The sequence below is a fragment of the Bos javanicus genome, chromosome X (genome assembly GCF_032452875.1).
Source record: "Bos javanicus breed banteng chromosome X, ARS-OSU_banteng_1.0, whole genome shotgun sequence".
NCBI classification, from domain to species: Eukaryota; Metazoa; Chordata; class Mammalia; order Artiodactyla; family Bovidae; genus Bos; species Bos javanicus.
This window is the reverse complement of record NC_083897.1, coordinates 134,473,062-134,500,454: the sequence shown is the minus strand read 5'-3', so window position 1 is coordinate 134,500,454 and position 27,393 is coordinate 134,473,062. Positions and strand designations below refer to the sequence as shown.

The following is a 27,393-nucleotide window of genomic DNA, read 5'->3' as shown; positions in this document are numbered from 1 at the left end:
TTGAGTTAGGACACCTTTGATTACCTGGAGTGATTTGAACTCATTCAGAAGAGAAAAATCAACTGCATCAAGGTTTTAAAAGCGGCATTTATTGATTGAAAATAAGTGTGTAGATAAGCTCTCAGTAGCACGGACTCCACATTATTTTTTAATGGGTTTGAAGTACATGAAGACTCCTTAAATCTTCCACCATTTTTCTTGTGTGTGCTTTTAACCACCACCACATTCAAATGGAGGTGAATTTTCAACATCTTACTTGAAAATTTTTTGAAAAAATTCTTCCTTTAGCAGCTCTTCATAGTTTGACAGACTTTTGGAAAAAGATAAAAACACACTACAGTTGTGTACGTTGAACATTTATTACAACTAATTGGCAATGTGGTAAGATAGTGCTCACGTGGCCTCAATATTGGTCACAATCACAACAAAGCTTAATCCAGCCCAGCGATACAAATGAAAAGTGTAAACTGTGAAGACGTTTACATACATAGACGTATGTATAAAAGTGACATTGAAATGACTATATCCTTAAAAAATATAGCGCCCACTAATGCCATTTTACTTTATTCAACTCACACTTTCATGAGAGGTGGTGTCTGTTTTTATATTTAGGACTTCGAATAACTAGGCAGTGCCATGGAAGGGAAGGAAGCTGCCCTAAAGTTTACTGCACTTCTAAGTGGAAGGAAGCAATAGGGGAGTAAAATAAACTTGGCTGTAACAAGCACCCCAGAAGGAATATTCGTGCTTTAAACAATGACTTATGCAACACTTTGTGAAAAGAGCAACACATTTTCCATAAGATACAGTTATTAAGAATCCCTGGTAAGTCAACATTTTCATTTTATTTGGGAGACATCAAAAACAATCCAACTAAGTGACTAAATGATTATGACCACAAAAAAATTATGTCAGGAGTCAAATGTTGCTTGGCCTTAAAAATAGTATGTATACTATTATGAAACAGCTGATCTCTGTTCCTCGTCCCAGGTTTGGAATGCCTATGAAATAATTTTTAGTGTAAAACAGCATCATTCTATTAGTTTTTTTGTGTATTCCCTTTGTTTTAAGGTGTTTATTTTCTAATAAGGGTCTTTGGTATAATTTAAGTTTCAACATAGAGTGAAATTTTCATTCATTTGATATGTGACATGTCAATTCCCTTTATTCGCATATATACTGAAATGCAGTAGTCTTTGGTTTCATAAAACCAGGTTTCTTTCACATGATTTTTTTGCCAAAGAGAATAATAAATGTATATTGCCTGATTGTGTCATACCCATAGATACACATAATCAAAAGTAATGATAATAACCTATTCAAGAGAAACAGACCTATAAAATAGCCAGAAAAAGTACCTTTTTTTTCTGTATTCATTCTAATTCATATTTAAGTCCCTTGTTATCACTTGATTAACCGAAGTTCCCTTAAAAAAAAATTGTGTAGGCCTGAATGAAGCAGCTTAGCAGAACAGTAATACTGACAAGACATCATCTTACACCATTAGCTAACATGGACATGAAGGCAGTGACCATCTACAGTGTGTGAAATGCCACAGGAAGTCATCAACAGGGGAGGAGAGTTATGTCAGTCCAATTTCTTCAAGAACACTACGTGGGGTTTCAGCTTCCTGTGGAGGGAAAATGTGAGACTCTGGTAAGCAGATCTGGGGAGGTTTGAGAATGTGAAATTGACACGGAAGCGCATGCAAGTTTCAGAGAAGCTGAACGCAAGCAGTTCAGCAGTCTGGGCACTTCCATGGAGAGCCAGTGCTTATTTAGCAATTTGTGTCCCAACATCAGAGACCACAGGAAGATTTTTTTTCAGCATGCATTAAACACCTACTAATTACCTACCAATTGTGCTGTGCTCCATTGCTGTAATACAGAAAGCTATCAAACCCACTGGCATTTAAGGAAATTATTGACAGCTACCTTTCTACAGAAAGGCTTCTCTGATAGCTCAGTTGGTAAAGAATCTGCCTGCAATGCAGGAGACCCCGGTTCGATTCCTGGGTCAGAAGATCTGCTGGAAAAGGGATAGGCTACCCACTCCAGTATTCTTGGGCTTCCCTGGTGGCTCAGCTGGTAAAGAATCCACCTGTAATGTGGGAAACCTAGGTTTGATCACTGGGTTGGGAAGATCCCCTGGAGAAGGGAAAGGCTGCTGCTGCCACCGCTAAGTCGCTTCAGTCGTGTCTGACTCTGTGCGACCCCATAGATGGCAGCCCGCCAGGCTTCACCGTCCCTGGGATTCTCCAGGCAAGAACACTGGAGTGGGTTGCCATTTCCTTCTCCAATGCATGAAAGTGAAAAGTGAAAGTGAAGTCGCTCAGTCATGTCTGACTCTTAGCGACCCCATGGACTGCAGCCTTCCAGGCTCCTCCGTCCATGGGATTTTCCAGGCAAGAGTACTGGAGTGGGGTGCCATTGCCTTCTCCGAGGGAAAGGCTACCCACTCCAGTATTCTGGCCTGGAGAATTCCATGGACTGTGTATCCATGGGGTCACAAAGAGTCAGACACAACTAAGCCACTCGCACTTTCTACAGAAAACGTAAGTTGTCTTAGTGTAAAAATTCAAGTGGAAGTGAAGTAGCTCAGTCGTGTCCGACTCTTTGCGACACCATGGACTATAGCCTACCAGGCTCCTCTGTCCATGGGATTTTCCAGGCAATAGTATTGGAGTGGATTGCCATTTCTTTCTCCAGGGGATCTTTCTGACCCAGGGATCGAACCCAGGTCTCCTGCATTGTAGATAGACACTTAACCGTCTGAACCACCAAAGACCAGGGAAACCCCATGAGTTCTCCCCATTCTTCATATATTTTTATTTTCCTTGCTCTTTTTTTGAGTCACACGTATTTATTCCTTTCTTCAGAAACTTACCTTCCAGACCTCCCCAGAGCAACCAATGGCTTCAGTGGAAGCAACATACAGAAAGAATGCTCTGACACCTGAGACAGAAGTGCCTTTTGTTCTATGTAACAACCAATACTCATCTGTAAATGCCAAAGGAAGACTAACCAAAGCAAGCATACTATAAAAAAAATTTAAAAAATTTCCAGTGTCCAGTTTTGTACAGCACAAAATAAAAGGGCCAACTAGGTCAAATTTCAGGTATTAGTAGCAACAAGTTTGTAATTAAAAGGCATACTAGATTTTAACAGAGGAAAACAATTTTTTGTACCCAAATGACTTACTTTTGCATCCTAATTGTGGTACAGCACAAAACAAGGAGAAGAAAAATTAATCAAACCATAAGTCCATACATTAGATTTAATTTTATGTAAAGCACTATATGGAATAATCTCAGATTAATTATTTAAACTCTTTGGTCTGTTTCCTTATTTGGAAAACAAGGATCATAGCACTTACCTTCATTTGTAGAGATTAAGAGAGATAAGGCTTAGTGCCTGATTCACAGAAAGTACTCAAAATATGTTAGCTGATACATGACACAACTGAAATCTAAATAAAGGTATTTAACCTTACTATAAACCAACTCTATATACAAAGTTCATATAATGACCTTTCAGTATGTTTGTGCATTAAGGAAAAATGGATAAAAGTCAGCTTTGGTGAAAAAAGGATATTTTTTATGAAGTACTCTTGCCCTCCTCCCCACCTCTGAATTGAACATCAACCTAACCAGGCTACAGATCTAAATATATATGGAGGATAAGAGAACAAGTTAAACATCACCATTATAATCTGCCAAATACAGAATGGAGGAAATTCTACCGTATAGGAGACTCAGTTTAACCAAAAAAAAAAAAAAAAGGCAAGGGAGGGTAAAAATTATTAAAGATTTACAGAATTATTAAAGATTAATTATTAAAGTACTTAAGTGGCTCAGAGGGTAAAGCGTCTGCCTGCAATGCGGGAGACCTGGGTTCAATCTGTGTCGGTAAGATCCCCTGGAGAAGGAAAAGGCAACCCACTCCAGTACTCTTGCCTGGAAAATCCCATGGACGGAGAAGCCTAGTAGGCTACAGTCCATAGGGTGGCAAAGAGTCGGATACGACTGAGCGACTTCACTTTCACTTTCATTAAAGATTAACAGAGACTTAAAGAGATCAGATACAGTGTGAGACTTGTTTGGAATCTGGCTCTAAGAAACTGATTATAAAAATGCAATTTCCAGACAATTAGGGAAAAAACGAATCAAGAATAAGATATTAGGAATTACTGTTAATTTGGGGGGCTGTGCTTATCTCTTAGGGATACATACTGAAGTATATAAGATTAAATGATAGGATGTCTAGGGCTTGCTGTAAAATACTCAGGCAAAAAAGGCATGGTAGGGTGGTGATTTATGAAATAACATTGAGTTGTTGATGGTTGTTGGAGATGAGTGATATGTACATAAGGGTTTCTTATACTGTTCTATTTGTATGGTCTCAGAGTTTTCATGAATCACATTAAATAAGGGGGGAAATTTAAAAATAACCATTTTCACTTAGATGATTTTTAAAATGTCATACAACCTTTAATGTATTACAGTGTGCCTACACTGAATTCTATAGAGTTAAGATTCTTAGCTTATCCATGTAAATGCGCCCCCTCATCCTACTCGTTGAAGCTGGTTAGATTTCCCCTTATGTGCTCACTGGCTGCAATCTTATATAGATAGCATTTCTTGAAGAGAACCACATTGCTTCTCAAATATGCATTTGAAATATCTGTCCTTTCTAAAAGGCCTAATTTCAAAGAATCATTTATACATTTTCTTCCACTGAGACTTATACAAATAGTAAGTTAGTTTTTTAATCAGTTGTAATATAAAATTAATTTTCACATGTTCACACTGAAATTGTAGCTCAAAACCATCTAGAAAAAACTATTATGTAAATTAGTCAAATTCATAGAAACAGAGTATAAAGGTGGTTACCAATGGCTGAGGGGAGGAGAAATGGGGAATAGTTGTTTCTAATGGATACAGTTTCAGTTTTGTAAGATGAAAAACTAGAGATCTGTTGTGCAACAATGTGAATATACTGAACCTACTAAACTGTACACTTAAAAATGGTTAAACTATTAAATTGTTACATTTAAACCATAATTTTTTAAAATTACCTGAAAAATTAAAATATGAAATATATTACTTGTCAAAAGGATGGAGAAGAAAAAAGTCATTCACATGAGACAAAGTACATGCAATATTTTTATTTAGACATGCAAGGAAAGCTATTTCAGCATCTACTAGTTTAAAGCAAGCGGCTGTATACAAATAACAAAAGAAGCAACATCTTGTTACAGCTGGGCATACAGCATCCAAAGCAAACAGGCATGAGACAATGCATATTTATGCAGTATTAAAACCAGATGAATACCATGTTGCAGGGCTGGGGGAGGGAAAGAGGAAAAAAGTGGAAATGAAAGACCAATGTTTCCCAATGCTATCAATGTATAATGCTAATTTCTCATTTGATAGCCCATCCAGGTGCTTCAAATGTCATGTAGTACAGCAAGAATGGAAGAATGGAAATAACTGATCTGCACCCCTGCCTAATACACATTTTCACAGGTCTTCTTTCAGTGGTAAACCACTGAGCATCTTTTGAACTTGTTTAATGATAGCTTACTTAACTTGGGCTTTAAACTCTCTAAACATTGACAATGAATTATTCAGTAATTTTCTCTTTATAATAATATATGTTGCATGTTTTATTAAAACACAATGATCAATATTAAAGGTTTTAATATCAAATATAAAACCATATTTAACGAATCATTAAGTAAATGCAGACTTAACTATATAACTAGTAAAATATTATAGTATTTAAACAATATTAGAATCTTAACTATATAAAATAAATCCTATATTAATACTTTGAAAGGATTACTTACTTTTAAACAATAGATATTGCAGAAGAGACTTTTCTGACATAGCTTTCTGATAGTTCTTAGAGGGACTCTTTGATATTGTATAGCACAAATATCAGTCGATAAATGTGGCATTATAAATTTTTTAGAAATCGTGAATGTTTTAGCTTAAATATTATATAATAGTACAGATTTTACTTTCTTGTATTATTGCCAAATACACTTTTATGTGATACATTAAAAATGTTTCCTCATGTATACTATAATTACCCTAAATATAGTCTCATCCTGCCAACATTTGAAGATCAAATCATGCTATACTGTGGCACTGCTAATTTTGACCAAGCATTTCAGCTCTATTTTCTTTGGTAAACATTTAATGATTGCTAGGTATTCTCTTACAAGATTAATCACAGATGGTTCACAAATGATGACATGTAGGTGTCTGAAATGAAACATTACTCAAAATGATCATAGATCATATTTTTCAAGAAGAAATTAAACCAGTTGCAAGCAGGAAAAGCTGTATCAAGATCACACACAAAATGAAAATAAAACAGAAAAGAGGATGAGAACAGGAAAATTATTACAAAGGTAACAGTTCTAAAATGTTCTATTATTACACAAGGTAATCAGTCACCAAGCTGAGGATATTTTCTTTCATAAGCATATCAGCTCTCTATTTCCTCTGTGAAATTCTGCATACACGATGAGTGGTCATTTAGTACACAGGGACATTAAAATATTCATGACGTGGCTACAAAAGAAATGCATATATTCTTACACACAGTATACAAACTGACACAGACACAATCAGATTTCTAGAATGTTCAGTGCACAGCAAAGAAAACTTAATTGAAACTTAGAATTTGTTTTTAGAATTTTGGTTTATGGCTGAATATTTAACTTCTAAACAATACCCAGGAATTCATATTCATCTTTTATAACTTTACTGTATATAACAATAACCAAAATGATGACCTATGTCCTACAAAATCCAAAAGCACTGTATTTACTAAAAATATACTGAAAAGATTTTTCAGTATAAGTCATCTAGTCAACACTGAGTTAACTCAAAATCCAGTTAGAATACTCCCTCCTGCCAGTGTTCAGGTTCATCAGGATTTTACTACATGAAGCAAAAGGAATTTAATCCCTTAATGAAAATCATTACATCCTAGAATGACCATGAACTTTTACAGATTCTAAAGGAAAATCTTTCCTAAGAAAAGAATGGAAAAGTAGTTACCCATTTAGTAGCAATAGAGGTTTTTAATCATTCGCTTAACTTACCAAAAAAAAAGAAAATTCCAAAGACTATGCCTTTGTGGCTAAGGGTATTTATTACTTTTAAAATAATCCTGAAGACAGATTTTAAAGAATTCACCAAACAGATCTGTTAAATGTCTATGCCTCTAAATGTATCTAAAAGGATGTTTCTCACAGATCAACAAGGTAACCTGAAGTGGTTTTAAACTGACCCTAGAGTGCACAGAAGAGATGAATATCTAGGGATTCCAAAACTCCCTGAAACTAGGGGCAAAATTAGATACAGATTTTCCTGAAAAGGCGGCCCATGGACCATCAGACTCTCAAAGCAATTATACCCTGAGCCAAAAGGCTTGTGACTCAAAAAAGTTTAAAATTGCTTGACTGCTTTTAAGATATCCTCAATTTACTATTTATTCAACTTGGCACTTTGAACTGTTAGGCTACAAAGTCAATATAAACTGTTCCAATAAAATATGTAACAGATACCTTATATAATAACCATTAAATACAAAAGGATTTGAAGAAAAAAGCCAGTAAAAGTTTAATCCCCAGATAATCCCTAAACAGTTTAAAGATATAATTGCTTTTTTTCTCCTACTCAGAACATTGTGAAATAAAGCAGAAAGCTAAAATAATATCCATAATAAATTGAACCCCCAAATGCTTCATTTTCATGAGGGGAATTCTATTTCTGTATCAATGATATTAATAATATTTTTTTGGTCAATGAACTCTGAACCTATTTCAATATTCTCTGTGTAAAATAATAAATTATAAGCCCCAATGATGATTCATTATCAGAGCAAAATTTGCTATGAAAATATCATCAGTTAAGTAAGTGGGACTATCTCTTAGGATTTAATGTAATTAAACTTTTCACGTAATGCTAAAGTGTAAGTAACAAACTTGACAAGATTGTTATTACAAACTGAATTTATATATCCTACTACATTTTGATGCATGTCAGTACTCCAGCAACGTATTCTACTATGCTTTTTCTTACACCCAAACTCTTGCTGTAAAACATATTCTCTGTTTTCTGGTGAGAGAACAAGAAAAATTTAAGTCTATCAAATAAACTTTCACCTAAATAATACCAATATTTGAGCCTTTATAGCTTTGCATCTTTTTTGTTTTGTCTCTCAATTTTATATCACACCATGTAAAAACCAACAATTAAAAGAAAAACTCAGTAAGGGAGAAAAAAAAGAAAACAAAAAGGTAGTTTCCCAAACAGGGTCAAGCACACAGCAGTTCCTCCCCAGAGGAGACAACCGTGAAAGAAAAGGAACAATTCTATAGGAGCAATTCTCAACTGTGACCGCCTGGGGCATTCCTAACAGACCTTTTACTACCCTTTAGGAAAGAACTGTTGTCCATGGGGTTGCAAAGAGTTGGGCACAACTGAGCAACTAAACTAAACCACTACCAGGAAAGAAGAGTTGATAAAGCCAAACTATTCTTTATAGCAATGATTCATATTACTGTACTTAAACAAGAAATTAGCATCCAATTAATTGTGAAGAATACTCTTCAAAGGCAGAAATCCTTACCTGAAAAACATTCTTCAAGAAGAAAAACTCTAAAATCCACAAAAACAAATGTATTCTTTCAACACTTTTACGTTGCTAAAACATGTTTCAAATACTTTCCCATTTTAAACTGACAGAAGCAGAAAAGGTTATGCTATAAATAAATGCCTTAAAGACCATTTAACATTTAAGGTTGATTTTTAAATGATAGATATGCCCATAATTAACAGTTATTTTTTCTCTTATATACAAGGAAAACATTATAGTGGATTAAATATAACTCCAGTATTCTGGGCCTTCACACCAAGAGAACATTTTATGAGTCATGGAATAATTATATTAATTAAGAATTGGGGAGGGTGAAAGTCCTCTGCAGAACTAGACCTACTGTCTTCTATGACCTAGCAAACTGAGTTAAATACACTGAAATGTCAGTGATACAGACTGTGTGGGAATAAAGACCAAAAGGAAAATAGTGAGAAAAAAATTTGTAATCCAGTGTATTACACAAATAAATATAAACCACAAGTTGCCCTTAGTACACATTGGAGACCTATTTTTGGACTAAAGATTAGATATTTACTATTTAAATCTGAAATGGGCCTTTAATCTGGGCAAATCACTGACTTCTTCCCCATTATGTCTATGCCAAACCTTCAACATTTCAAGTTATCTGCCTCTCTTTCTCCTCAGTCCCAGCAGCTCTCCTCTAGACAGTTTATCAACTCATCCATCTCATGAGGAAAAAAAAGAAATCTGTGGCCCATTAAGCTCATTAAACCCATTAAACTCAAAACAGAGGGGGAAGAAGCCTCATCTTAAACCAATGCTTGTGATTCTATTCCTATTCACCCTCCCTCACCCTCCCAATATACTTTTTCCATTATTCTATTCGTTTTTCATTGCTCTCTGCATTTGCTCTTTTCTTAGTATACATGCACATTCAACTTTCCTCCATCCTAAGAATAATCTTTTTCTCAATCCAAGGGATTGGGGGGAGGAGGAGAAGGGGATGACAGAGGATGAGATGGCTGGATGGCATCACCGACTCGATGGACGTGAGTTTGAGTGAACTCCGGGAGTTGGTGATGGACAGGGAGGCCTGGCGTGCTGTGATTCATGGGGTCGCAAAGAGTCGGACACGACTGAGCAACTGAACTGTAGTGGGAAGTGTAGGACAACAAACACAGCAGCAAGGAATTAAGTTACACCTGTTCTCAAAACCACCTATGTTCCTAAAACAAACCCCACTACCTTAAAAATTCCCAGATATTCACTATACTAGGCTGATGACTCACAAGTAAAATAATCTAAAGGCTTAAGTCTTGTTGGGATGAGAAGTACTTAAATAAACTAGTGGTATGGATCCAAAATGGAAAACCTAGTACCCTGATTTTTCTTTCTGGTATGCAAGGCAATCAAAGAGAAAATTACGTACATTTAATTTTATATATATATATATATATATATATATATATATATATATATGCACGCAGGTTCATGTCGACCCTTTGAGACCCTATGGACTGTGGCCCACCAGGCTCCTCTGCCCATGGACTTCTCCAGGCAAGAATACTGGAGTAGGGTACCATTTCCTTTTCCAGGGTATTTTTCCAACCCAGGGATTGAACCTGTGTCTCCTGCATTAGCAGGTAGATTCTTTACCACTGAGTCACCAGGGAAGCCCTAAAAAAAAAATATATATATATATATATATAAGTATAATTTGAAGTTACTGCTACACTCCAGTTTTTCTTAAAGGGGCTTCACTTATTTCATGCACTATAAAGTAGTATCCTTAGTTCTTCATGTTCTAGAATGCAGTGGTACTTTTTATTGAATACTGTGGCAAAGTCCTTACTCTTAACTCTGGAACCCTATTCCTTGAGCTAAAGACCAAAGGGCCGCCGAGTATCCAAACTCATGAAGATCTCTTTTTAGCAATGAATAAAAAGAGAAAAAAATGAAAGCACTTTATGTGGTATCTTTTAGGTGACAGGACTCATGGTGTCTTATTTCACAAGCACTTTTGAAGCACTAGGAAAGCTGAGTGATTTTTTTTTTTTTACATGTTTTAAAACAGGAGGGGGGGGACCTCAAATATCGTCAGAGGTAATACTTTTAATGTCCTATTCCTAGATCTTTTCTTACTTGATAAACCTTCAGTATCTTTCCATATCATTACATACAAATTGATCTCATTTCTTTTATAGCCAGGTAACAGTTTCATATATGGTGTACTGTAATTTTCTTAACCTATTTCCCATTGATGGACATTTGATTAGGTTACAATGGTTTAGTATTATACCCAGCGTGTCTTAGTGCATTTGTACATTTCTGTTGGATAAAATTCCTTCAAGTATTACTAATGGGCAAAAAGTATACACATTGTTAATAGATATCACTAAACTAATCCTCCAAAATAGAATACAAATTTAAGTGTTCATAAGGAGGAAACAATTCTTTGCCAATCCAAGAAACAAACCAAAAAAAATAAAAATAAAGAAGCAGAATAATTAAGTTAGTAAATACAACTTTAGACTGTAAAGAAATAGTTTTAAGTACATCTTAGGGTAATTGTATTAAGTACATCTTAGGGTAATTGTATTAAGTACATCTTAGGGTAATTGTATTGTATTTGTCTTGGTCTTCCATTTGGATCATAACTTGAAATGCCCTAAATTTAACCAAGGTTTTCAAAATATAAATGATTTCTTGGAATCACTGAATTTCAAATACTCTTTACTAAGTAAATTCTATAAGGCTAATAGGGCATAAAAGAAAGACAACAAAAAAGTATGTATGTACAATATAAGTCTGTATTATATATGTAAATTCTGGTCATTTAAACTATTCCTCTCATAAGGAATTATCAAATCCCTAAGGTGGATAGGGAAATCGGCAGCAACTTCAAGTGTTCTAACTGCCTGCAGGGTATGCTCAATTTTGTTTCCAGACAAAAACTAAATAACATGAATAAATGTTAACAGATTTAGTTGTTGAGGAAATTATACAGTGACATCCTGTAAATTTTGCTGTGGGTTATCTCTGGTTATCAAAAGTTATTTTTGATCAAGTAAAAGTAATTTTGGTGAATCACAGAGGTGATTTTTATAGCCACTTACATGTTCTTGAGCAGATTTATCCCTCTCTTCACAATTTTTAGGGTTTTTTTCCCTTATACTTTTGATTCATTTTTGGCTAGTCATTTGTAATCTGCACTATATATTATATTGAAAAGATGTGGCAATCCATAAATATAAATGGAATCTGTAAATGAAATGTTTATATATTACATGGTGTTAAATTAAACCAGGGTTTCTGGACCTCAGCACCATTGACACTTGAGGCTGGATAATTTCTTACTGAGAGGGCTGTTCTGGGCATTGTTAGATATTTAATAGCATCTTTGATCTTCACCTACTAGATGCCAGTGGCACCTCGTGGCTAGTAGTAACAATCAAAAACGTGTCCAGACATCGCCAAGTGTGCCCTGAGGAGGCACAACTGCCCTACTCCCAACTCCAGTTGAGAACCAGAATTAATCTAATTCTCTGGTTGGTGAGTAAGATTATATTCTAGTGTCTTTGCTTGTATTTGTTAATTTTCCTACAGTGGGAATTTTTATTTAAAAAAAGACCACAGAAAAAGCAATAAAAGAAAAAAAAATGTCTCAGGAGCGTAAAAAAAGAACTCAAACACTGAAATTTTTCAGAAAGTACTTTTTTTTTTTTTTAAATCATGTCAACTTACTTTAATTTTAAAAAATAAATACATAAATAAACAAAACCATCACCAACACCTAGGAATATGTTCTTTGCAGGTCCCTGTGCAGGTCTCAATCCTAGGGCTCATGCAATCAACTTAGTAGATCAGGATCAGCATTGAAAAAAAAAGAATAGAACAGACAACATGAGACTATAAAACAAGAAATACGAGTAAGCATATATAATTTAAGTTTATGTATATGTAGCTATTGTGATATAAAAAAGTATGGTATTACTGTGGCTTCTTGTCAAATACTTCGGAAAATCAGATTTACAGTTACTGAATATTTTTATTCCAACTTTTATTACAAATAGATCAGAGTAGCAAGAGTTGGCTCAAAAAATGAAAGAGTAAGGAGGAAATTCTCAAAATTCTGAAAAGCAAAGGAAAAAGAGCTCAAAAGACATAGAGCGAATGATTACAACTTGAAAATCAGTGACCAATGGCATTGGCCAAATTGCTTCTTATTAAATGCAAAGTGAAAGGCAAGATTTGTTCCACCTTCTGTTTTCTCTGTATCTACCCTTCTGTATTTTCCATTTGAAGCATTAATGTAACTAAACCTCACTTATCCATGGATCTGTTCTAGTAGAACCCAATCAAGTTAACATATAAAAAATTAAAATATGCTGGTATAAAGGACTATAGCCTTGTTAATTTTTAACCCAACTGAAAAGAAGAAGGTTTAGGCTTAAAGGTTTTAATATAAACAGTGGTAATTACAAAGGAATTATAGGAGTTTGTCTTATTAAAACCAATCTAAGAGGATTTTTATCAAAATGCTTTTTGCTGTTATATTACTGTATATTACTGTATATATTTGAAAGCATCTGTTTTTTAAAACAATATAAGATATTCTTGAGTTTACCCAATGCCTTAATATTCTTAATTAGCAAGATTTTAATTAAAAAAACTTATTAAGAGGCATGTTATTAAATACTTCAATAAGTACTTACTTAAAATACTTTTAATTTACAAAAGATCCATGTTTAAAGAAATCCCTTTGTCGCCTAAGGTTCTTACCTTTCCATTTTTATGCAGTCCAAAAGATTTATTAATTACTACTTCCACAAAGATGTTGTATAGTACTAAGATGTATCATGCAGCCCCAGCACTAGAACACATCAGTTTTAGCAGCACTAGTTTTCCATAGAGCACCACTTTCTAGATGAGGCAAATTAACAACTGTAAATCCAATAAACCTGTTCATATAGTGGACCACCTTGAAGTAGAAGCAAATTCATGAGTGTAATGCTTGCTTTTGGTAGCTCACTTGTTTTTCATTTCTCAGATTATTTTAGTGAGAAACAATACCAACAGCAAACAAAGCTCAAAAGGAAAGCCTCCACAAATTTGAAAATGATGCTGTTAGTATAAAAAAAAAAAGGTTGACACATCTCAAAGCGCTGATCAACACCATCATGCATCTACCGCTGAGGGTTAAAGCCCAATGCCCAGTATTTAACTATTTGATCTTCACAGATCAAGCAAGGACTTGAAATCATTTCACGTGCAACAGTTTTTGCATAACACCCCATCTTATCCATGCCACAAAAATGGTAAATTTAGTAGTTACCAATAAATAAGTTGGGGGTCAAAGGGACTAAAGCCTTAGACTGCTCTTTATCATAAGATATCCTCAGACAAACCTCCCCATTCTTCATTCTGGCTCTATAAAATTAAGGAGCAGAGAAAAACTGGTAAGTGCCTGACTTCACAAAGAATATGCACTCTATTATTTCCTTTGTCATTATATGTAATGTTTATAAAATAAATCCCAACTGTACCACTCCCCCATGCCCTCCCTCCAAAAAAAATCTAATCTAGCTTAAAATAGGTATTTGGTGCTGGGGAAAATGTTCCAAGTATTGCAAAAAAAAAGTCAATTTAGCAATCTCAGCGTGTTGCACTTTAATAATTTAAGAATCAAGTTAAGAACTACTGGCATGTTAAGAAAATATGTTTTAAATTCCAACGGTCAAACATTAAAAATTGGATAATGGACCAATTTTTCTGGGCTTTACCCCCAAATCTAATTAAGGAGTCATACACTGGAATACCAAAAGAAATAAACATAGAGTTCAGTCTAGAAATATTAAAACTGAACCCTTCTTTACTAAGTAATTAAGTAAAATAAGAAAGATATCTTTATTTTTTAATCACAATGTCTGATATTTTAGTAATTATGATTCAAATACACATTCATTTTATGTTCTCATTACTGACTGTAAAATGCTAATAGAAAATCTATTTTATCCACTGATGTCTATCTACCCTATTTGCCTATGAAATGAAGGACTACCTACACGAACTACATAACGTTTACACAAAGTAAAAGAGACATTTCAAAGAAATATTTCTGAAAATAAAAATTCATAAAGATAGAAATGTATTATTTCACAAATTAAAAAAGGATTAAAACCAAAATTATTTTGTGATTTGCATATATCTTTAAGCCAGCAGATATTTTCAATATAGTTCAGTCATCTTTGGTATTTAGAACAACTGATTCAAGTAAAAGACCTGATACCAAAGAGAAAAAAAAAAAAATCATGATATATGTAAACTAAATTAAAATAAATTTGGACTTCTACAAATTTAAGACTGCATTTAGATAACTGTCTTTACAGCTATATGTACAATTTTGGAAGCAAAATCATTTCATGACATAAACTAAGTGATTATTATACCCTAAACTATAAGACCAAAAAAGCTACTATAGATCTAGACATCTGATAAACCCAACAAGAAATGACTTGAAAAGTACTAATGTATATCTATATATCCAATTAATGAATTCCAACTACTGATAAACTGGACAAAATTTCCAGTCTAAGAAGTAAAGGATAGCATCAGTCTTAGGAAATCTACTTTGTTCAATACACAAAAACCTCCAGGAGAATAAGGAATTTCTTTACTATATTACTGAGACAAACAGAACTTGATATCTAAAACAGAATGTTTAAAATATTCATACCAAGAAAATACATGAATGGGAGTTGGGGCAGACAGAGCACAGTGGTTAAGATTTCTTACAGTTCTGAAGTCTAGCAGATCTGGGTTTAGAATCCTGGTTTTGCCAACTGCTACCTAGGACCAGTCACTGGAACTTCACTGAGCCTCTACTTCATTAGTTAAAAGGCTCTCAGGACACTTTTTCAGGAAATCCTGATGATTAGCATAGGATGCCCCACATCTAGGTACTCAATAATCATTAGCTATCATCGAAGTTCTTTTTTTAAATTTTATTTTATTAGTAGTATTATTTTTGTTATCACAGTGTCCAGACAAATCATTTTAGCAGTTTGTGGAATGTTTTTTCTCATCGTATTCTATCATCTATTTGGTGAACATAAGATTCAAATACTCGCCCAGAGATCTTGTATCATGTATCAACATATAAATGACTGTTTTAGGAAACAAACATCTTATCATCCTGGATTTCCTGTGACAATATGTTGTTGGTGAATAACATGAATAAACAAGTTAAACTGTTAAACTGAACAGAATAACCTGAAGCTTAACTGCCCTATACAGACTTTAGCTTGGTTTCATAAAGGCCTTAACATCATTGTAAATTCAGAATGGACCAGCCACTTTCTGTCTCCTTAAGACTTGCTTGCATGGTGAAATTAAGAAAAATGGTTCACTTGGTCCACTGAATAGAAAATGTCTTAGCCTGGTCCCCACACACAAAAAAAATGTCTTAATATAGTTATCAATTTGGTTTATGTACCAAAAAAAACAATATAAAGGTAGTCACAGAAGAGAAATAGGGCCTGTCTCTTCTAAAGAACTATAATTAACAGTAGAAAACTTTTTTTTTTTAATCTAGGTGAAGATGGGGTAAGGAGAATTTTGCATGGAACTATGGACATCCCATGCTTCTCTCTCCATTCCTACTTTTCCCACTTAGAGATATAAAATACTACTTCAAAAAAGGAGACTTCTTATTAAAATACTTTTATAGGGGAGACACACACACACATTCACAAACATGTACATGTAATAACTTTCTAATCCTCTAGTACATTATTCAATATATGCTATAAAGTAAATTCAGCATATTTGTCATATTGTAAAGTATATAGCGACTTCCCAGTAAAGTTTAAAAAACAACCCAAACACAAGAAGGTATCAATGCCCTAAACATTTTTCTCCAGAAAAAAGATATTAAAAATAAAAGCTTAACTTCAACAACTTTAGAAATGTTTTAAGGCAAATGTAATTAATTAGGAAATGATAAAGAAACTAGAGGAAATACCAGGATCTGATACAACAGAATATAGTTCCATAATAATGAAATATAAAAGTGATCAAATAAGGGAACAAATATGAAAAATTTCCAAGTTATGACCCTTGTTTTGACCTAATTTTCAGAAAAGTCTGGTTAGCAAACAGCAAAATAAGGAGGTGCTAGCTTTAACCCAATTTTATAACAGTAGAATATGAGTGTGTAGTCAGCACACCTGACACTTAAAGAAAAAAAACTCCCAAAGACAAGTATGCAATCAATTAATAAAAAACCATAGTAAATCATACACACACAGAAAAGGGGCTGTGTTCATTTCACTAGTGAGCAGCAGATGGTATTAGGGCTGTCAACAAATACTTCACTTCTGCAGTACGGTACCTTAACCCCTGTTTTGGTAACTCGGTATCATTAAATGTAAAAAATCACTGTCTAATGTTTAATTTACATATATTATAGATATTGTCATCCCAACTTCAAACAATCCCCACAACTGACCTAAGTCAGTGACTGATGCAGAGGGATTACTGAGAGCTCCTGAATGAGAAGCCCAAATGAGGCCAACAGTTAATAAATTATAATGAAGAAAAAAGATTTACTCTGATTTAAAACCTCCTTCAATAATAATATAAAAGATAATTACTGTAATGAAAACAAGTAACATTTTTTAATATTGACTAATTCCTCCTCTTGCTATAAATTTTCTATTTGATTAAACTTCAATTATGACTAAAGCATAATTCAACTAGGTACCTGAATTAATTACATTAAGTTTTTCAGGAAAGGTAGCCTTATCTATGAATTTTTAGCTTCAGAAATTGAAGGTACAGAAGCATCAAATATACATTTAACCCAAGACAACTGTGGAAATTAGAAAGCGAAGGGGGTTTTTTCAATGGTTCTTGTGATATCAAGGCAAGACAAGAATGTAGCTGTTTGACAAAACACGGTTTGTATTCAAGAAAAGCAAAGAGAAGTAGAAATACTTTTCAGTTAGTTTTGCTAACAAGAAACTAGAGGATTCTACAAAAAGTATAATAAAACACTATCATTTGCTTGGCTACATTTGTACTTAATGGACATGAGATGAAAATATGAACCAACTTGGAATGAAAATGCCATAATCTCACAGTCAACTCCTCATTGTAGACACTAATGAGATAAGGGGTTATCTTAAGTAATTCAGAACAATAGACACAGAGTTATCAAATTACTACTACTTTCCCCATCTTAAAGTAGTCTGTCCCTCTAAATGTTTGGACTTTGGTGTTTTGGGGTCCAAAAATGGGCCATCTCCAGATCATCTCCAAAGTAAACACTACATCCACAGATAACTGAGTTGATGTGACTGACAAATATGCCAATCAATAAACTGCACATGGACACTACATGCCAAGCATGCTTCAGAGTAATTTCTGAAACTGTAAAAATGAGGCAAGATGACTGAGACTTCCCTAGCAAGAGCAAAACATGCTAGTGTCTAGTTAAGAGAACTCTGAGTAGCTTACCTCCTGCAGTAGATCAGCCTGCTCAATTGCTTTAAGGACATTCTTCTTGGATGTTTCCTGAACTTCTCCTCCCAAAAGAAACTCATCCAAAATAAAATAAGCCTTCTCAAAATTAAAAATGATATCAAGTTCACACACCTGAAAAGCAAAAATAAATAAATAAAACCTGGAGAAAGCAGAAGATATTTATCTACTATCAGGTAGTCAATAAAATCTGACCAGAGTGAATTAATCTAATTATATCTAAAAATGGCGATCCTGCTAACTAAGCATCATTGATTTAGTCAGCTTAACTTTCAAGTCTCAAGTACTTGAAACACACAATGCCTTCAAGCTAAGAAAGACCAGACTCTGCAAGCTCCTAACATGGGCAACTTAATAATGATTTTCTACTCATAAAGACTGGTCTTTCGAAATATTTACATATTTCTGGGTAATATGATTACAACTGCTAACCAAATCTAAATTCTATACTAAGCACTTCCAGTATATTAATCTTTATAGCTGGACTCCTTTCTATTTCACTATTTTAAACCTCATTCTCACCAGCATAATTAAATGAGTAGGTCTGTGGGGTCAAGCAATTCTGGCAGTTAGCTGACTAGGCAATTCTGACTTGCACGGACAAGAAATAGAGTCATTCCTTCCCTCTCTTGAGGTTACTGTCAAATAGAATTCTCAAGACAAATAATAAACTCGTTACAGAAAAGGTTAAAAAATATATATTATGGCGTTCAATTTCCTAAAACAAAATGCTACTCACACTGCCAAAATACTTGTCAAGTAATTCCACGTAACGATGAATTATTTCCAGGGTAATTAGTTCATTGTCCTGGTCCTCAATAGCACAGCAAAAATACAGACTGGCATATCTGCAACAAAAAACAGATGCAGAAAAAAATTTACCCTATAATCATGTATTTTCTAAAATACACTTTCATATCCTATTGTGAAAGACCTTGTGCCTATACAACTTATTTCCTCTTTACAACAGCAAATTGTTTTTCTCCTATAAAATAATAAATGTACAAAAAAAAATTCTGAAAAGTACAGGAAAGAAAAAAAAAAAAGAATCACACTATCTAGAAAGAGTTACTTATTTTGCTCTTCCTTCATTCAGGCTCCTTTTGTAGGAATATTCTAAAACATAGCTGACACACGTTGTTCTGAAGTTTATTTAAAACAAAACGCACTGTGTGACTATTTCAAACCACAAGTAAACAGGGAAGAAAATAAACTCTCCAACTGAAGGATTTATTGAAGATACTGTCAACATGAAGACAATGTTCTGGAATGTTTTACTAAAACGTAATATACACACAGAGAAGACCTCAAGTCATAAATGTACAGCTTGATGAGTTTTCACTATGAACGTACCTGTGGTACCAGCACTTGGACCACAAAACAGAATTATTACTGAACCTCTGAAGCCCCTCTTCTAACCTCTCCAGGTCACAGCCTCCTATCCTCAAAGGTAACTACTATCTTGATTCCTAACAGCATAGAATTATTTTTAAAGGAGGTATATAGGATTGTGGAAATAAGCCTTGAGAAAAAAAACAAGTTGCAAGTAATCACAGAAGTTAGAGAAAGAGAACGGGGAAAACTAAGACATGTCCTCAAATTTTCTAAGTTTTCCTTGTTGAAGTTCAGGCTATTTACCCTTGAAGAAGGAATAAGGTTGGAAAACTCATATTCTCCAAATAAGAATTCTAGTACATGGGACTAGGTTATACTTGACCCAAGGAAGCCAAAACTTATTAACACAAAACCTTGAGGCATAACAAAGGATGACCTAAGTCCTTTGAGGAGGATTAAAAGTATTTTCAAACGGTTAAAATGTGTTTGAAGATTTTGAAAAGAAACAAAATGAAAAACTAAGACATTCCAAATAAGTCTCAGGTGCCATTATAATTTTCACTGAGGAGCATTTAAGCAATTTTTAGGAAACACAATGGCTAATCACTGCTCATAGCATTAATGTAAAATAATACACACACACACACAACCTGTTTTGAAATCCAATGAATTTCTGCTCTTCAGTCTGAGAATAACTAGTATTTTCATAACACTATTAATTTCAATATTACCAAAAAGCATTTCATCTTATTTGAGCTTTTCAACAGTAAACACCATCATCCTTGATTACAAAAGAAAAAAGAGGCCCAAAAGTACAGGGCCTGCCAAGTGGTTGTACTGGGACAAGAAGTCTGATCTTGAGACCTTAACTCCAGGCCTTTTCCCACCTACCACAGTGACTCCCTCGTCATACACGTACACTAGCTGCCATGTCCATTCTATCTAATTTCTACATTCACGACGTTATTTTAAATGGTTGGTCTTCTGCAGTCTTCAAGAGGCATTCAAGCACATTCATTTATTATCATAAAGGGCATAACATGCACCACCTCCAACTTTACTAACAAAGCACCCCCTCTCCCAGCACTATTCTGTTTATTGCTTTAAAAGGCAACCAGATATTCCAACCCAACCTTCCATCCTCTTTAACCCATGCTGCTCAAATAGAGCTGTAAATCTGGAAAACTGATACAAATGACACATAAGATTCTGTGAATTAATAAAACTAAAGATTAAAGGGAAAGACATTAAAAATGGTAAATAAAAAAGACACGACTAGCTGATATGAACACAGTGCTAAATAAATTCCACTAGAAAGAACTTACTAATAGACAATGTTGAGTAATATTCCTTTTACTTTTAATTTCAAGATTTCTCCAATGCCACTGTTAAGCAATCTAATGCTTACACCACTCTTGCTCCTTAACTACAGAACTGCCTTTTACTTACAAATAAATAGCATGTAAACAGTAATCAAAGGTCCTAGATTGTATGAATCATTCAGAAATATTACTTTAATATCAAATTAAATGAATTCTTCATTGTAGCTGAACATCTAGTTATTAGAATCATAAGAAGGCACCTCTTTCCAAAAAGTTTAAGGAAGAAACAGAAGTATAACAACAGGTAACATTCATTGAATCCTCACTGTGACTAAGGCACTAAATGTTACCTAAGGCCTTGGCATAATTCACCATTTTAATCCTCACAAAAAAAACTTTCAGAGAGATACCATTATTATTCGCATTTATAGGAGACTTGGGCTTAACTGAGTAACCTTCTCAGGAACAGTAATCTAACTCCAGAGCCCAAGTTTTATATTAAAAACTACAGTCCAAAACTGTATTAAATAAAGTAATCCTGCAACTGGTAAAAATTAAAACATATTCAAAGCAATATTTCACATGCTCTGAGGAGGGAAAGAAAAATTGTTATACTGATTTAGTAAAAGATTACCAAGAGAACCTGAAGAGTATTCCTTATTTTTAGAACCAAGTGATTTTTAAAAAATTCAATAATGAATTCATTTTCTTCTCTCAGTGCATATTTGTAAGTCTAAATCTGAAGTAAAATTAATAATAGACTAGTAAGAAAGAAGGTATGTTTGGTTATTTTTAGCAGAGTAGATTAAGGCTTACTCTAATTACTGGCACTCAGAGAACATCTGAAAGTGTCTATTCTTATATTCATAACACATGACTTCCCCCCCAGTCAGCTAAATATCAGCTGACTGTGGACGAATGTAACCAAACTGTTCTCAATATTCTACTGGTATGTCATTAAAAATTCTTTTGTTAGTGAAGAAAATCAATACAGTACTCTTAAACAAATTCTGAAGCTCGTAGTTGGTAGGTGTAAATTTTTTAAAGACTTTAATCCTGTAACATGCTGCACAAAATAGCAATCAAAAAAGCATAGTGTTTTCTGTCTTCACAGGATCTTCAGGAGTATTTATTTTAGAAATGAGGAAACAAAGGCAAAATGACCTGTTCAAAGTCACAAAACTAATGGCACAAAGGAATTGAACTCAAGTCCCCAGATTTTCAGTCTATTTTTTCAGCTATATTAACCCTACTCCTCTCTCTCACCTCTCCCTCCCCAAGAGGGGCAACTGTAAGAAAGGCTCAGGGATAGAGAATGTGGATGAGGCAACTTGAGGAAGGCAAACAGAAAGATCACTTGGTGATATGAACAGCAAAAAAATGCTAGTTTAGAATTTCTCAGTAGCTAAGTGTTAATTCTTTTACTTAAAAGGTCTTCTCTTCCAGCTGGACTAGGGAAAAAATAATTACCTGTTCATATCTACCAAAAAAATGTCCTTAAGGTGCTAGAAAAGTTTCTAGTATGAAATGGGGTCTAACTTTTGTATGTGAATTTCATCTTAGTAAAGCTGGTATTTTTAAGTGCATCTTTATTTATAGGAGTTTGATGTAAATATCAGAGTCAGGTGAAACTACATTTTACAGGTTTTTACAACAGAAAAACCAGTGTCCCAACATGGATGGGCTGAATGCTATGCAGAGTACCAACTAGCGCTTCTTTCCTCTTGATGGACAGGCCATCTCCTTCAGTTCCAAGAATCTTGATTCCCGGGACTGATTCCCTTGCTAGTATTTTCCTCCTCCACACGGGGGACTCCTTTCCCTATCTAGAAATAAGCTTAAGTCTCTCTCATGCCATTTTTTAACCCTGTCTCCCCACTCCTGTCTATGGGTGGTTATCACCTTTTAAGCTTCCCCCACCCCCCCACCAACAGTCTACACTTGCTGTTTTATTGTCTCCACCTCTTCACACTTTGTCCCATTTTTTCAAGAGTTCTATCTCTACTATTCCACTGAAAATGTTCCAACAAAGGGCATTTTGTGAAATGCTCACTATAAAATCTAATAGATTCTTCACTTTAGTTGACCTTCATGCAACATTTGGCACTGGTGACCTTAGTTTTGAACTCTCTCCCCTTTCCTAAGGTGACTGACCCTATAACTTACCCTCTGTCTGCCGCTTAAATGCTGGTGATCTAACACTTTATGCCTCATTTTCCCCCAGAAGTCCATGCCTATGCCCACCCTGAGAAAACTAGGCATCTCCAAATCGAAGTCACACAGGCTCCTCAAAGTCAACTTTCTACCTCACCATTTACCTCATCAGCTGAACCAGAAGTGTGGAATCACCCCAGTCCTCCCCCTCTTTCACTGCCCTCCCTGCTTCTAGCAATGACCAAGTCTTACCAAACTTACCTCAGCAACCAACTCTTCCACCTGCTGAGCCCACAGCAGAAATCTTCCTTCAGGATCGCCATATCCTAATAGATCCCTCAGGTGCCAGTCTCAGCCCTCCCCCCACCCATTTTCCAACTACAGGATCCTTAAAGAAATGCAAATTTTCTTCTCATCCCAGCTTAAAACCCTTGCCCCCAGGTTTAAGATTTGAGTTCTGGCCCCTATGGCAGTCATGAGCAACTGACCTTGGACAAGTCACTTCTCCCAAATTCTCATTTTTTTAAATAAAACTCAGTTTTGACCAACAGTAGTGGTTTTCAAACTCAGGAGCCCTACACAGAGGGTGGAAGCCAAGTGAGTAGAGATACAGTCACACAAGCACCTCCATTTCCACTTGTTTCATTTAAGGTTTCATCCCTGGGGCAAAAAGTTTCTTAAAAAAAAAAAAAAAAACACTTGACTAGATTACTCTAAAACATCTTCCACCTCTAAAATGGTATTTTTATGATTTTTCTCAACAAATACTACACCAAACACTGGATACAAAATCATCCAAAGACGACTAAATTCATTCTATTGTAAAGAGGAGTCTATGGTATTTTAAAAATTGTAGAGTCATCCATGGTATTTTAAAAATTCTACATGTTCTGTAATCTTCATGTCTTTCTCTGCCATCTTGCCCACAACCCCATCCATAGTAGAGTGGAATAAATGAAATCTGAGATAACACCCAGACTTCTCTTTGACCCTCCTTACAATCCACAGTTAGTTCCCTGCACATCCCCCACAGAAGAGAATTTTTATATGCATGAACATTCTTATCCTAAATTCAGTAAGTTAATTGTAAGGGAACAGAAATAGTGAAGAAACAAAGTGATTATATTTCTTTTAACCCTATTAGAACAATCTTGAGAAGTTTAAGGTATCAAAAAGTTCCAGATATTAATAAAGATGTATAGCATCATTTAAAAGCTTAGTGTTCAAAGCCAATCTATGAGTCATTTTGCAACATCAAAATTTTAAAAATCTGTTCTGGGCAAAATTATCTATTTACCAGATCTAATCACACCTCCACCACAGCAACAAGTGTACTTCAAACTAATAAGCAGTAATGAACAAATCCTGTATATATCTGATTTTTAAACATCTATGACTAAAATGGTGTACATATCCAAGGAGTTTATACATGAATAAGAGATTCTGAAAGTCAGATTAAAAGGCATGTCAAATAACAGTCATTACAGATTTGTGGGGAGAAGGGAGGGGGAGGTAAATGCTTATCTAAATTCAGAAAATTACTCACACAATTTAAAATACGGATTTTATTTTCCCCTGCAAAGAAATGAATTATTTCAGTTTTCCTAAAAAGATGATTAAGCATGAAGTATCATTTATGCTTTTAGTTACATAATTTCATTTAAAAAGAGTCCCATGATTTTATCATTTCACCAAAACAGTAGTTATCTTAAAAGTACAAAGCTTTACCTTAAGACTATTTCATTTATATCTTTAGTAATCATTATTTATAAATGTCATCTCTCGAAAGTCTGCAATTTCCACGTTATAAATGATCTAATATCTGATTGTTTCACCTTTCTAATAAATAAAAATTATACCTTTTGTAAACAATCTTCAGATCTCTCCATTCAAGAAAGCTGCACATTTTAGGTTTCCGTGCTAAAACGGTTTGAACAAGTTCTCTTGTGATCTTTTTCTTTTCTTTGTCTGATAACGGGACATACCATTTCTGCAGTCGAAGCTTTCCTTGACGACTAAAAAGCAACATAAACTGCATCTGTTAAGATAAACAGAACCAAGATTACAGGCAATACTTTGATTCAATGAAGTTAAGATTAAGATGACACGTGGCAAAGAGAAGCTTTGAGGGACGGGGCGTTTAGCTAACAAATGATGAGTAGCCATCAATATTTCTATGCTAGTTAAAATAACAGGAAATTCTTGTAGAAAGATCTTTCCACCAGATGCAAATCCTCCCACCTCACCCTGTTCCATTTAAGTTTGGAGGAGAGGGGGAGGACAAAAACAGGTGAGGTGAAAATTCTGATGAAAAAGAAAGATAATTCTTGCAATTTAAGAAACTATTGTGTATGTGTGCTATAGGAATGTATATGGATCAAAGGAGAACTGTTGACATCAACTGGTTTAGATGCATTTGAAATAAACAGACCTACTATTTTTCACCCTACACAGAACAAGCTGTTCTAGTGCCAAACTGAATTACTTGTAGACAGACTGCTATAACTTGGAATGCTGTCTTCAGTTTATGTTTACATATTTTAAGCAAAACAAAAGAGCTAAAATATAAACCAAAAAAATCCCATAAACACACATTTTTCTTAATAAAAGCCTGATTTTAAAAATTCACATCTCATTTTAAAAATTCTAACATAAATATACACACAATAAAGTGAGAGTTAATATAATTTTACCAAAGAGAATATAAACCTTTAAAAAGCCAAACTAAGAGCTACACACATTCAGACATTATACGAAATACTTCATTTAAAACGATTTAAAAACATAGCATCTACAGATGGAGTGGATGCTGAATTCTAGTGTATTTCACACAAACTATTTATTAAACTACATTTATTTAGAATCTGCTGATGATGATTAGTCTACATGTTTTAATTTTTAAGGAAACCTTCTTGTAATTCAGTCTCCCCAACTGCAAACAGAAAGCATTGTTTCTACAAAGGTAATTTAAAGGTAGAATTCAGACTTTTTTTCTTTTCTTTTAATTATTCTAAGTTTCAGTACTAGTTTCTGCAAGTAGGATTCAGCCTGACTCTTGGTATTACCCATACCATACTGAATTTGAACATGGGGTGGGGGAATTTACACCATCCATCTGAATAAAATGGGCGCTAAATTTCGCCAAGAAATCATTGCCGCTTTTTGTAATAATCCAAACGGGCATCAATAAGGTATTTAGAAATTTACGATGCGACAATTTAACTTCAATAAAGTTAAAACTGGCTGTTAACACCACACTTAAAACGCATCACTGGCACGAAAAAAACGAACAATACTGATGATGTCAAAGTGCCTCACACAGAAGTCCTGTTAAGACAGCGACATTAGAAGGGGACAGCAAGTAACGCATGAACTGGACAATGTTTCACGCAAACCCGTTAGCAGAACTTGGAAAAGAACAGACCCGTATTCCAGGATCTTGGAGACCAGGAGGACTGGGGGTTTGCTTTTGAAACTCAAGGACTCAAAGGAGTCTATATCAAGGTCCTCCATCTCTCCCCACCATCACTTTATCTGACGAATAAATAATTTATGCTCTTTAAAATAAATTATATGTTAACATAGGATGATGCCTGGTCTCCAGACACAAGTATTCCTTCCCTCTAGTTAAAAACCAACGCTCCGATTTTGCTTCAAATCACAAGGCGCCTCAATTCCTGGAGATTGGTATTAAAAACAATGGGCTCGGCCGCGGAGCGGGCTCGGGGCCAGTGGCCGTTGCCTGCCCGCCGCCCCACGGGGCCGCACTCCATCACTGACCGATCGAGCCCCGGCGAGGTGACAGGCAAGGAGCGGGGAAGACAATGGCAACCGCCGCCGCGCAGGGGGCGCCAAGAGTCCTCCGTCTCCGCCGCCCCCGGCCGCCGACCCCGCCCGCAAATGCCCCGCAAAACTTGAGGCGATTCCCAAACCACAGGTGCCGCGGACCCGCTGCAGCGTCCGAAACCGGCCCCCGCAACCTGGGACGCGGCGCCGAGTGGAGAGGGGCGCGGACGCAAAGAGAAGTGAGTTTCGGGGCGCGGTGCCCCAGTGGCGGGCCGGGCGGGCGGGCGCGGGGTGGGGTCGTCCAGGCGCTCGCTGGGCGGCGGGGGGCTCGCCCGACCCTCCCTCCCCACTCCCCGATCCCGGTGTCCCCGCTCGCCTCCCGGGACTTACGGCGGCCGCGGGCCGCGGCTGCGGCGGGGCTCGGCCGGCGGCGGCGGCGGCAGCGTCGGCGGCGGCGACTAAGGGGAAGCCCCTGTCGCTGAGCTGAGGAAGAGAAGCCGTTTTGCTGTGGGGAGGGGACCCGGTTCGCGGAGGGAAGGCTTAGGCTGAGAGGGGAGGGCGAGCCGACAGACCCCGCCCCGGGGGCCGGACGAGGGAGGAGCCGGGGCTGCGGC

At 35.6% G+C, this 27,393-nt stretch overlaps 1 protein-coding gene across 5 annotated transcripts; it reads right to left on the bottom strand.

The window, feature by feature from the left end:
- Window positions 1–67: 67 nt before the first annotated feature.
- AP1S2 (adaptor related protein complex 1 subunit sigma 2) lies at window positions 68–27,393 on the bottom strand. Of its 5 annotated transcripts, none has more exons than XM_061408095.1 (6): window positions 27,170–27,262; window positions 24,853–25,031; window positions 18,922–19,030; window positions 18,159–18,296; window positions 13,975–14,069; window positions 68–1,630 (listed from the first exon to the last, which is right to left on the bottom strand). In XM_061408095.1, the coding sequence occupies exons 2-5, from the start codon at window positions 25,029–25,031 to the stop codon at window positions 14,025–14,027; spliced, it is 471 nt and encodes a 156-aa protein (XP_061264079.1). In that variant the 5' UTR covers window positions 27,170–27,262; the 3' UTR covers window positions 68–1,630; window positions 13,975–14,024. The 5 variants fall into 5 exon arrangements, with proteins under 5 accessions (XP_061264079.1, XP_061264078.1, XP_061264081.1 ...); XM_061408096.1 differs by lacking the exon at window positions 68–1,630 and adding an exon at window positions 12,370–12,493; XM_061408094.1 differs by lacking the exon at window positions 13,975–14,069 and having other exon boundaries at window positions 27,170–27,302.

Excerpts from the sequence above, each read along its gene's own strand:
- AP1S2 (XM_061408094.1), bottom strand. The coding sequence starts at position 25,031 with ATGCAGTTTATGTTGCTTTTTAGTCGTCAAGGAAAGCTTCGACTGCAG. Across the intron at positions 19,031-24,852 it reads CTGAAGATTGTTTACAAAAG|ATATGCCAGTCTGTATTTTT; the intron begins GTATAATTTTTA and ends TTTTTGTTGCAG. Across the intron at positions 1,631-18,158 it reads AGGCTGATCTACTGCAGGAG|GAAGCTGAAACCCCACGTAG; the intron begins GTAAGCTACTCA and ends TTCCCTCCACAG.